This window comes from Melanostigma gelatinosum, assembly GCF_949748355.1.
Source record: "Melanostigma gelatinosum genome assembly, chromosome: 13".
Lineage (NCBI taxonomy): Eukaryota > Metazoa > Chordata > Actinopteri > Perciformes > Zoarcidae > Melanostigma > Melanostigma gelatinosum.
In genome coordinates, this window is record NC_136646.1 from 4,439,041 (window position 1) to 4,451,103 (window position 12,063).

At 43.7% G+C, this 12,063-nt stretch overlaps 1 protein-coding gene across 1 annotated transcript in view; it reads left to right on the forward strand.

Annotated features, from left to right (window-relative positions):
* Positions 1–1,564: 1,564 nt before the first annotated feature.
* smg1 (SMG1 nonsense mediated mRNA decay associated PI3K related kinase) overlaps positions 1,565–12,063 on the forward strand; it is a 53,753-nt gene continuing 43,254 nt past the window's right edge. The window contains exons 1-9 of the mRNA XM_079282319.1: positions 1,565–1,752; positions 3,806–3,954; positions 5,897–6,049; positions 7,917–8,053; positions 9,505–9,563; positions 10,462–10,675; positions 11,014–11,139; positions 11,222–11,294; positions 11,950–12,047. Coding sequence (XP_079138445.1) covers positions 1,676–1,752; positions 3,806–3,954; positions 5,897–6,049; positions 7,917–8,053; positions 9,505–9,563; positions 10,462–10,675; positions 11,014–11,139; positions 11,222–11,294; positions 11,950–12,047 — 1,086 coding nt within the window. The 5' untranslated portion in view covers positions 1,565–1,675. The remainder of the gene's footprint in view (positions 1,753–3,805; positions 3,955–5,896; positions 6,050–7,916; positions 8,054–9,504; positions 9,564–10,461; positions 10,676–11,013; positions 11,140–11,221; positions 11,295–11,949; positions 12,048–12,063) is intronic.

Sequence of the window (12,063 nt, forward strand, 5' to 3'; positions counted from 1 at the left end):
CTGCGGCCAATCGACTCGGTCACGGCTGTTTTCTGTCCTGGCCCCACAGTGGTGGAATGAGCTCTTCACTGATGTCAGGACAGCAGAGTCGCTGCCCATCTTTCGGTGCAGGCTGAAAACTCACCCCTTCAAGAAGTACTACCCAGAGCCCTCCACTCAGCACTTATTGTATTGTATTAGCACTTATTAGCATTTATTGTATTCATACTAGTTTGTTGCACTTATTGTATTCGTTTGTTTCTGCACTGTACTTTTGCTCTGGTTTATGCTTGACGAGTAGTTCACTTGAATATGTTGAATACACTTATTGTAAGTCGCTTTGGATAAAAGCGTCTGCTAAATGACTGTAATGTAATGTAATGTAATGTAATATGAGTCTCCATTCAGACGGCATCATATGGAGACAGCAGTCAGGTTTATGTGGATCCATAGTGGCCTTGTAGGGACTGACATGGGTTCTCGAGCTCAACGAGCTCTGAAACAGGACACAATCATGGATGTAGCTTTGAGTAAAGCCGAAGCCAAAGCAGTAATACGTAGAAACATGAATACTGCAAAGCATTCGTATGAAGGAAACAAAGGGAGTCATCTATAGGAAATAAAGCAATATGTGGGAGGATGAGCGCATATACGATCGTATCAAGTCTGAGGTTAGAGCAGTGTTGAACACATTCATCAGGTCTGTGTGAATGTGGTGTAGACGAAACGGTTGAACAGGTTATCTGTCACTGCCAGATGTATGAAACACAGAGAAAAGCTAAAGAATGAAGTAAAGAATTGTGGGGTGTGACTATTGAATTGACTCAGCATTGAGGGAGGAAAGTATAAAGCCTTGTTTGAGTTTTGTAAAGAAACTGGATTGATAAAAGATGTTTTTGGCTGTTGTTTTATTTGTTTTGATGCTAGTTCCATAGGAAATGGGGAACGCTGCCTCACACTCCAGCATACTGCGATAATGCACCTTTAACAACAGATGCCACCCGCCATTAAACAAAACGAAGTGTATATTATAATATTGAACAAGGTAGGGAGATCTTTGTTCGCAGATGATGGGGATTGTGGAAAGGAGGTAGGAATGCGGTATATGTTGTAAAATCGATGCAGGAAACAATTAAAAGAGTTGAACAGTGGTCCTTGGAATGGGGATTTTAATTCAAGAAAGAAAACTGTAGCAGAGGTCCAAAGGTATTAATATGCCAAGGAGCTGAATAGACTCGTTAACATTTTTAAGAATGTGTTTCGATGCTAGGCTCACCCAGAGTGTACATATTGATAAAATGGTAAATAAGTGTAAAAAGGTTGTAAATGTGAAGAGGGTAGCTCCACGCTCCAGATTAGAGGGTGGCGGTAATGCACCCGAAAGCTGTTTGCCAACCGCAATTATAGTTAAAGAAGAAGAAGACGAGGCGGCAGAAGCAGCAGCAGAAGAAGAAGAAAAATAAGAACACAATAATGAACCAGCGTAAAGGTTAACTCCAGAAGATGGCAGTAATGCAACGTCAAGGATGCCAACCACCGTCAAACGTAGAAGAAGAAGAACAAACACTACCATAAGCTAGCCATAACGACGAGTTGCTAACTGATTTGTAACACTTGACAAACACATTAGTGAAAGTAACCCCGAGGAGCGACACGGTTACCGCGGCCAGCGTGTTATGCAGCTCTCTGAAAGGTAATGAGCCGTAAAGCCTCGGGGTCTCGGCTCAGCGGCGCCCACAAACTGCAGCCACACTGGAATGACTGGCAGCCCAGGTTGGTGTTCTACTCGGGAGGAAGCTGCTTGTAATATGTCGGTGACTCTTTGGGCCTATGCTGTGTTGCTCCCTTAAGTTATGGCCATATAGGGGGGAATAACGTGTCTCTTGACTACATCACTGCATTCTCACAAGTGCCTTAATGTCTTCTAAATCGTAATTTTGTCACAGCCTATCTCGCAATATATGCTAACAATGAGCCAAAACGCTGCTGTCTGTTTGGCCCGGCGCTAACGTTAGCTCATTTTGTTTAAGGAGCATCGATTAGCTCAACGCTGCTAACTCAGTTAACTGACAGCGAGCGATATCATTTACGTTAGTAAAACGATTAAGACTCTCACGCGCCTCAACGATGATCCACGTGAGTGATTTTAAATGTACCACCAGGTGATTCAAACTCTTAATGAGCTGTGTTAGTTTAGCTCGTTAGCATCACCATGGTACTCTCCGCGCTGGCTAACTATAGCCAGTTAGCCGGGAGAATTCAACCGTATCAACTTCCTAAAGGACTTCCGGACATGTAAGACCCGTCTACATAAAACATGTAGTTGGTCACAGAGTTGGTCTTTCAACTTTTTGAGCTGATAACAAACTACTGTAAAAATCCACACAGCGATTATTGAGGCATTCGACTCCTGAGTTAGCATCACATGTGTTAACGCGCGTTAACGTTACCTTACGGTATTTGTAACGTGAGGTGTAACGTTAAAGTTTCCTTTTAAGTGGGGTAACTGCCCCAGTCTCTGCGTGGCTCTAAATGCCCCTGATCCACTGTGAATCGAATTAATATCACATCTCTGGTAACATGCACCACAATATATGTTTTTAGTCCTATGGCCCTGCATCCTAACCACACTGGAGGTCCTGTCTTGACACAGGGGCTCTGGGACAAAATCTAGTAGCCTACTCGCACCTTTTTAATAATTTGAGTTGACAATATGCTCACAGTGCACATATTCCTAAACGAGTTTGAATGAAACCATAGTGTCACAAAACTAATTGGAGATGCATGGTGGATGAGGTCCCATCAGCTCATTCTGGCCAGCGTGGGTTCATAGGACTGCTGTATTGTGATTGAGTTAATACAACCAGGTAACATACACAGAGGGTCTGTTACCATGGTAACTGACTCTGAACCTAACCTGGTCACCGGCAGGTTGTCGTGAACAAACCCTGAGTTTCTCTCCGTCTCGAGTAGCTGAAATAAAGCTACTGAATGCTGTGAAACCAAGATCCAAATGTATATCTAACATTTTAAATATTATATATATATATATTACAATATTGTGCATTTTGGTGCAGCAGAATGTGAGATTAGCCGTGGAGAAGAACAGAGGTGCACTCCCACTCGGTCACGCACAGGACCGAACACACAACCTCTCCCCAGGCCCGTGCCTGGCAGAGATAATGCGTTTTGAACAAGGGCCTAAACCTTACAGGGCCACAGTTTCACACAGTCATAGAGTCTGCAGTAAGATGCATCATTTTAAACACCACAACAAAAACGAATAGTTTGTTCATCAACTGTTCCTCAGGCTTTCATGTTGAGCCCATGTCGACCTTTTCCATACAACTGGCTACTTGTTGGGAGCAGCTCCTGTAGGCCTCGTGCATTGAGTTTACATTCAGTCCTATGAACACTTGATCAGACACACAGAGTTAAGGTAAAAGTGGAATTGATGCAAAAAGGTCCCACACACCCTCCAAACCGAGCAGGACTGTCAAAACAAAGTATTAACACATAGACAATGTTGTAATCCAACAAGATCTCACCATTTCTACACCGGGAATGTGTTGGCATTCTACAGAACACCTGATTACGTAACCTGTCCATTATGTCCGGCTTTTATACTTCGGAGAATAACTGGACCAGATGTCAGGGAAAGTGGTTGATCTGTTCAATTCTATATGTTTATACTATACATTATACACATTGTGTATATGACTCTGACTCCTAGTTAAACCTAGACCTCTAGTAAAATAAATACAAAGAAATTGTGAAGCCATGCAGTTGCTTCGGTCTTAATATTTGTCTCTTTCGTGTGTGTCAGAGTTGACAGTGTGTCATCCAGCCAGGACGGAGTGAAGTCCAGAGAGCCCGGTTCAGCAGCGGTGTATGACGTGTTGTCCTCTAGCTACCCTGAGCAGCCAGCGGGGCCCAGCGATGCCTACGCTCCTGCAGATGCACACCAGGAAGAGGGTGAGCTAACATTTCTTACGAAACACGTTTGGTTTGCTCCCATTTCTGCATCCTAAGTATTATCCCAATGTCTTTAAATGTCATAAAAAAAGTGTGAGGACAGAAAGCGTGTCAAAATCGGAGTCATGCTCTCAAAGACCACGCTCTTGCATCAAGATAGGTAGTTCACGCCACAGACAAACGGCAACGTGGGCCTGTGTTGCTGTCCATGCTACACTAAGCGGTGGTAAGTCAGGGTCTCTTGAGCGTCACACACTACGTGGACAAGAGACCACGCCTCCTACAGTCCTTTCTTCCCCACTCCTGTCTTTTGCATTGATTTGAAAATGATGCTGGGAGTGGTAGGGCAGGGTATCATTTAAAAAATGACCCTCTGAACCCCAAACTGTTTTGGTCGTTTTTCGGTCCGGTCACCTTTTTTGTCTTGGTGACCTTGATTTTAGCTGCAGTGTGTGTATATATGTGTGTGTGTCCTGCACCTCTATGGAAACGGCACAACCATGGCTAGAAGTAGAGAAAAGTCAAACATGTCTTTTTAAGCTTAATTTAAGTTCCTTTTTCTGACTGAAGCGTTCGTCACACATGATGCGTTCAAGGACCAATGGCAAAATGAAAATCTGACGATAGTTGTGCAAAGTACTTCATTGATATCCTTAATGTGAATGGAAGCTGTGCTAGCTCATAGCTGCCACACTGCACAGCGCTCATGTGGCTGTTATTGCTGTTGAAGACCCCCCCCCCCCCACCCCACATAGGGCACCATGATTATGACCAAAATGAAAATCCTGATTACTTTTGGTCAATATTGAGATCCTGATTATTTGTCATGATTATTCATTAATTTAGGGACAAAATAATTTTATAGCACTTTCACATGTAACTAGAGTACAGCTTTTACATGTTGTGCTGTATGTAAATACGATTCAACCAACACTTTGTACTCAATTAAATCAACCGAGCACTCTTCGCATTAACATGGTGCCGTAATGTGTGTGTGGTCGCAGCGGCAGCATTACAGCTGCCCAAAAGTTAAGCCAAAACATCTGGACTGCCCCCTGGTGGCTGCAGCACTGTTAGCCTCTCTGTGTTCTGGCTGTATGGGCTGAAGCTGTTGCAGTGGTGGGCCAGTGACGTGTCTGATTAAACCAAAGAACACTTGTGGTGACAAATAAGTATTTTCTTGTTCTTGGCACAAAAAGGATGGATTGCATGTGTCGTTTGACTGGAAACGTTGTTCTCGTACTTTTAACGATATTCAGCCCTAGAGAAAGGGCTCTAAGAGAATCTGAGGATGTAGTTACCCTTAAAACAGTTAGTGGGTATTACAATTTGGTTGTACGTGGTATTAAAACTGCATAAACCCTGTATCCCATTGTACTGTTGTGTTAACCCCAATATTAATTTAAGACTACAAATGTAGCTTACTTCTTAATCCCAGTTCTGACTAATACATTCTCATCAATTTCATTCTTGATTTGATTACAAAATCGTGTGTGTGTGTGTGTGTGTGTGTGTGTGTGTGTGTGTGTGTGTGTGTGTGTGTGTGTGTGTGTGTGTGTGTGTGTGTGTGTGTGTGTGTGTGTGTGTGTGTGTGTGTGTGTGTGTGTGTGTGTGTGTGTGTGTGTGTGTGTGTGGAGAGATCATTTTATTTATTTAGCCGTCTTGTCCTGCACTTTAATTCTTTGAGACTAATCTGTCTCCTGTATTTGTCTGATCCAGTACTGGTTTCTTAAAGTAAGGGATGATGACTCCTGTGCTGCTGCAGCCTTTATGTCAGAAGTGAAGCAGAAATGTATTCAAAGCTTTTCTTTTCTTTCCCTTTTTTCAAACATGCATGAAATAAAAGTTCCTCCTGTTTGCTTTGTGCTGTCAGGACGTGCTTGTGTGTGTCTTGGCTCCGATGTAATGCGTTGGTTTAACCTCACATGTTTGTGTCCCTCAGATGGATATGAAGCTGGTCAAGATGTCAGTGATGCTACATTTGGTTGGAAGTCGGTGGGGCAAGAGTTGAGGTCCAATGATGTGACAACGGATTTGACTCCTTTTCAGCATGGAAACCGTGCTTTAGCTTCAAAGGATATGAGGAAATTGCAGGGTAAGCTCTCTGACGTTCTAAGATGTGAACAGCAATGGCTGCATGTGAGCTGGAGAAGATGAATCTACTCTTACATGCGTTTCTCATATGAACTGCACTGTAAATAACTGTAAATTCAAGCTGACACCTGGGGAATAACAACGCCAGGTCTGCAACTGACAACTACTTCCATCATTGAATCTATTACTCCAATTCATTGATTCTTAATCTGACATAAGGACAAAAGTTAAATACTATTTGCAGTGTTTTTATTCAAAAACAGAACTTATTCTTGTTCAATGCTCTTTCGCTACAGACGGTAACAAATGAAATGGGATGCAGCCGTGCTCTGAGGAGAAATGTAACTAATATAACTAATACTATCTCTGTTGTGTTTGAATGTAACTAAATAATAATACCGTAAGTGAATGTTACTTTGAAGAAGTTTTAACTGCTTATGGAACAGTTTTAATGTAACACTGATGACTCTCTACGACCAACATCAGTAAACGAGGCAATCAGTGAGAAGATTGTCTCTTTCATCATTCTTAATTATTCTTACTGCTTATCATCCGGTCCAGCAGGTCAGATTCTGTGCAGAATCACTAGAAACTCCTTCAGCTCAGACCGGAGCAGCAACCAGCCCTCCACACACCCTGTGGCCTAAAATGTATATCACACTATAGTGTTTGAAGTCAGGATGGTAGTTGTAATATTTTACACTATATTTTCCCTAAAATATCAATACAAATGCTATATGAGGGGTAGAACACTGCTATGGCAACTGCATGGCATCGTTTACCGTCTCAGTCGATTGTAAAAATTGTAAATGTTAATGAAAACACTTCATTCGTAGTAAGATGAGCGCTTTGTTTGTGATCGCGCGGCACACCGTGGTGATCCTCCACAGAGCTACGAGCACATACCGCGACGTGCTGTTGGTTGTGTTCTCCAACAAACAAAAGGTACAAAAAGACATCAAGTGCAACCGGCAAAACCTCCTCAATGCTGTCAACTCGTGTCTTCTATTCATGGACTTCTTCATGGCCTTCATACAGAAGTCAATAATTACACTGAACAATTTGAATTGACAACAAAATATTTACTTTCTTTCTCAAGCATCTAAAAAGGAATTGGCCTTCTTTGTACAATCCATAGTCCTGTTAATGGAGCTTTCATCAGTCAGCTGTTTGTGACCGTCATGTCTGAAAAGGTCTACTCACACGACCCACGGTGCAGAACCAAGCATGAACATCTGCACCCGTGACTACGTCAGCTTCTGTCCCGCTGTCACCACAGGGACCGCCACAATCCACACATCAGTTCCTTCTGGTAGCTTAGAGTACAACTTCGGAGTACAACACACTTCGGGTGTTCTTCACCCTGACCTTTGTCCTTGAACTAGAAGCTGTAGTCCTGCGTTTGCCTCTGACCTTCTTGACTGTGCTGCCACCTTCAAAGGAGACGGTGGTGTCGTTTCCTGTCATCCATCATGTGATGTCACAAGGCTTTGGCTGGCTTACTGCCCCAATGGAGATGGTGCCACAGTGCATGTCGTGCATCAAAACATAAACCCAACTAACAGATGGTAGAATCTGATGACCACTATTTTTTATAATTGATAACTAATGGATTTCGCTGTTGCAGCCCTTAACAAGTCTATGACATGGAGTGTGATCACCTGATGTCAGCCCAGGCAGCAAACACGCCATTGTTGGCAGTGCAAGATAATAAAAATCCAACTAAGCATTTGTAGTTGCACAAGCAGTAAACTGAGCCATGTCAACGAGTTCATATGTGGTTGATGATGATCATTGTGGACCTGCTCATGCATGGCAGCATGCTATGTGAGAGTGTGTGTGACTGACGTGTGGCGTTCCCGTTGCAGACAGAGGGATGGTTCACTCTGAGGAGTCCCGGCTGGCCAACCTCCTGCGACGGGTCTCCAGGGAGGATGATCGCGACCGCAGGCTGGCCACCCTCAAACAGCTGAAGGACTTCATCAGCCACGGCGAGAGCAAAGGGGTCAGTCCCGTTTCCTTCCTGCTCACAGAAGAGTGCATCCCTGCTCAGCACGGGCCAGACGGCTGCTCCGTAACACACCTGCCATCATGTGCAGTAGTGGAGTCACAGCGACTGTGAACTACAGTAAAATACTCTCTGGTGGATGTTTAGATATGAAATGATTGGATTGTGTTCCTTTCTAACTCGCTGTACATCTAAGTAACTAACAAAAGGCCCAAAAGCACTTCAGAGATAGTCTCCTCTGTGTACTACTCACTGTGTACTTCTACTTCAGAGGAACACGTTGGAGTTGGTTACTACATTTACCTCCAGAGAGGCATTTCACTCACAGTCTATGATGATTAAAGCGAAAGCTCCTCCTTAAACAGACATGAGTTCTATTTAAGTACATTGATCTGACGATGCCTCCATTTCACTCTGCACCTGAGATGTGTGTGGTATTGCTATGTACTCCGTTGTATTCTGCATGTACCTGACAGGGAAATGTTCCTGCAGATACAGATTCACTCACGATTAGAATGGAAAGCTCCAATCTAACAGAGCGACGCTAGATTCATGCTCATTGTTACACAACTATAAAGCTGTCGTGATGTGTTCAAAGGAAATCTTGTCAAATGTAGTTTTGGTGAGAAACATCTGACCTGTTCCTTCCTACCACTATCTCTAAGCAGCTTATAATTAATCATTAAAACTACTAATGACAAGACTTTTAATCAAGCTACTATTTAAATATAAACAGTTATTTATTTCCCTTTCATTCGAATTGGGTGTCTTCTGCAAATAACCACCATAGATTACCTGATGACAAAGTAAATGGACAACACTCGGTTTACATTGACGACAGGATTATTGAAATGATGCCATGCAGTTGCCATGGCAGTGCTCGAACCCTTCAGAAGCGTTTGTATTTTACGAAAGAGAAATATGCCTTAAAATCCACCGTTAGCGTCTGTTTCATAATGATTGTCTTATAGATATTGGCCCCTCCGTTGGACTTTCCTTTACAAGTCTCTGAAAGCGTGACTAGTGTGGTGGCCGTTTCATGAATCAACCCTTCTAGACTCAGAGCCTTATATGGTGTTATTCATGTCTACGCTGGTCACTCACGCAGTCATCTGGAGTTAGGAGCATCTGCTGAATCTGATGCAGCAGGAAAAAAAGAGAAAGTTGAGATAAGAATATGGAAATGTTCTTGCATGAGGCCCATTTTTCTTTCCTCTTAAAACACACTTTCAAAGATTCTGACATTCACCAATGTCTTGTTATTTTGGATGTGTTCTTGGGTGAGAACAGAATGTACGCACTCCAGAGCACACTGACAAACATTTGAGTATCTGGTTTTGTGTGTTCTTCAGTTGTATAACATAGGATTGAAAATGGGACTACAGGCAGCGCTGTGTTGTCCAATGACAGTGAAGTAAACCTTGAGCCTTGTGTTTTCTCCTGCACAGACGCTGGTCAAACAGCTGGACGCCGTCCTCAGCACCTTGCATGACATTTTGAATGAGAGGTAAGAGGAAAGTGCTTAGATGATCTCGATGTATTGGGCTACATGCTGAACATAAAGAGTGCTGGAGGGATGACCTATTATTTATAGTGTGTATATAAACTCTGCTTTTATGATTTGTGACGTGTAAATACGAATGGGCAGAAGTTAACAGCTTACATTAGGCTGTAAAGGAAGTACACCACGGTCACATGACTTCATGTCACCACCACTAAGCTAAAGACACATCAGCTGTTCAAGTTTAATAGTCTCATTCACCCACCTGTTAGCAACCGCCTTTAAGTTGAAACATACTATTCAAATGCAGGTAATAGTGAAGCTGTCTCTTGTGATTGTTTTATATTCATGATATATATATATATATATATATATATATATATATATATATATATATATATATACACACATACACACACACACGCACGTCAATTAGTTGGTAATCTGCACATGAAATAAAAAGGTGCCGTATGAATCATACGGCTGTTGTGATCACTATACGTGTTCTCCACTTTATAGATGATTCTACTGATGTTGCTGAGGTTTTGTTCATTCTTGTTCTGAGAAGTTGTCTGAAACGTTAGTATTGAATTGAAGTGCTGAACTATGCTGTCCTGTTGATGATCTTTGGTTCTGAGGATTCAGCACCAACACTGTGCAGCACTTGAATGTTCTATTACTTTTGCCTTTAGAGTAACCATCTCAATCTAATGACTATTGTATATCAACAACCTAGTGATGTAGTGAAAGGGGTAACGGATGCATCTTCCCAATGCAGACAATGTCTCAGAGGCATGACTCCCACTGCCCCCCTGTAGTTGAACCACGGCTGCTCTCAGCTGGGCCCACATGCCATGCAGCCTCTAACATGCCGTGTCCCTCCCCGTGGTGTTGGTGTGTGCAGCAGTAAGCTGCTGTGGGAGCTGCGTCAGGACGCCGCAGCCTGTCTGGGTCTGCTCTGCACGGGGCTCGGCTTCGAGGCCGAGCGCATCTTCAAGTGGCTCTTTCTCAAGCTGACGTCGAGCGGCCGTGACGAGGTGAAGCTGCTGTACCTGGTGGCGGCGCAGTGTGCTCTGGAGGCTGCTGGAGAGAGAAAGGCCTTCTCTCACGTCATGCAGGTAACGACACACAGAGGCTGCACAGGAGTTCAGTACAGATCTGGGGTCTGATTCACAACCGCTGCGTACGCACAAAAGGAAATACGCACGGTTATAAATCAGAATACTGTCTGCTGTACGCACATCTCCTCATTTGTACACATGCAAACATTTAGTGTGTAGTTATAGATGATGGCCCAGAGCTGGGCTTTGCTCCTAAGCATCCTGTGGCCAGCAGGCCGATGGAGATGGAACATGTATATCATGCTGTACAGTGGTGGAAAGTGTGTATTCGGGCCTGCTGGGGGGATGGTTTTCTGGACTGTGTTTTGGACCGGACTCTGTTTGGTGCGTTTCAGCTGGTGATGAGCAACCTGCAATCCATTCTGGAGAACGTGGACACGCCAGAGCTGCTTAGTCAAAGTGTCAAGTGCATTCTTCAGGTGGCTCGCAGCTACCCGCATGTCTTCAGCACCAACTTCAGGGTGAGTGTTGGACCAGTGATTGGTTGCATACGTTTGGGGCACACGGGGTCAACTAACTCAGGTGTTTGCTGCTTTCCCACAGGACACTGTGGACATCTTGGTGGGCTGGCACATTGACCACACACAGACGCAGGTGCTCACTCAGCAAGTTTCAGGTCAGTTGATTTTCTTATTGGCATTTTCAGTTCTATCGATGTTGTTGCTGTTGTGTATCCCAAACAAAGACAACTTCATGCATAAAAAGAGCTGTTTTAAAGTCATTCAGCAATTCAAAAATACAAATGTAAGTCACAATGTTCAGGTAAAACAGATCTGAGGTGTGTTTGATTTAAAGATGAACAGCATCTCTGGTTGTTCTGTCATGTGTCTGCTGCTGACCGTATACAATTCCTGTCGTGCATTTTTTAAACTTGCATCAGGAAGAATGTAAAGAGCAGCAACAAAACCACTGCTGAACTCTCTGAGCAGATAATATGAACGACTTTGACCACCAGCACTGTTGCTGTAAACACAGTCTCACCGCTCTGCTGGCGTGCTGTACAGTCCGCCCAGTCCCAGCTCAATGTTGAAATCTCTTAAGCTTGTGTTAAGCCCAGTTTGTATTTCAGGCATCTAACTAAAAACCCATTGAGTTTGAGAAGAGGGAACCAGATAAGAACCAGATCACTTCTGACATCCCGAGACCCGGAGCTTGTTTTTACGCTTCACGTATTGTGTGTTGGGTTGTATGTGCTGCCAAAACGCGGGTGAACAACACTAGTACTGTACCTGAGCACATAATGGCAGTCGTGTGCTTTTGTGTGTGTTTAGCCTGGTTACAGAGTCTGGAGCAGTTCTGGGTGGCAGACCTCACCTTCTCCACCACTCTGCTGGGACAGTTCTTAGAGGACATGGAGGCATACGCAGAGGTGACGTTGATCCACA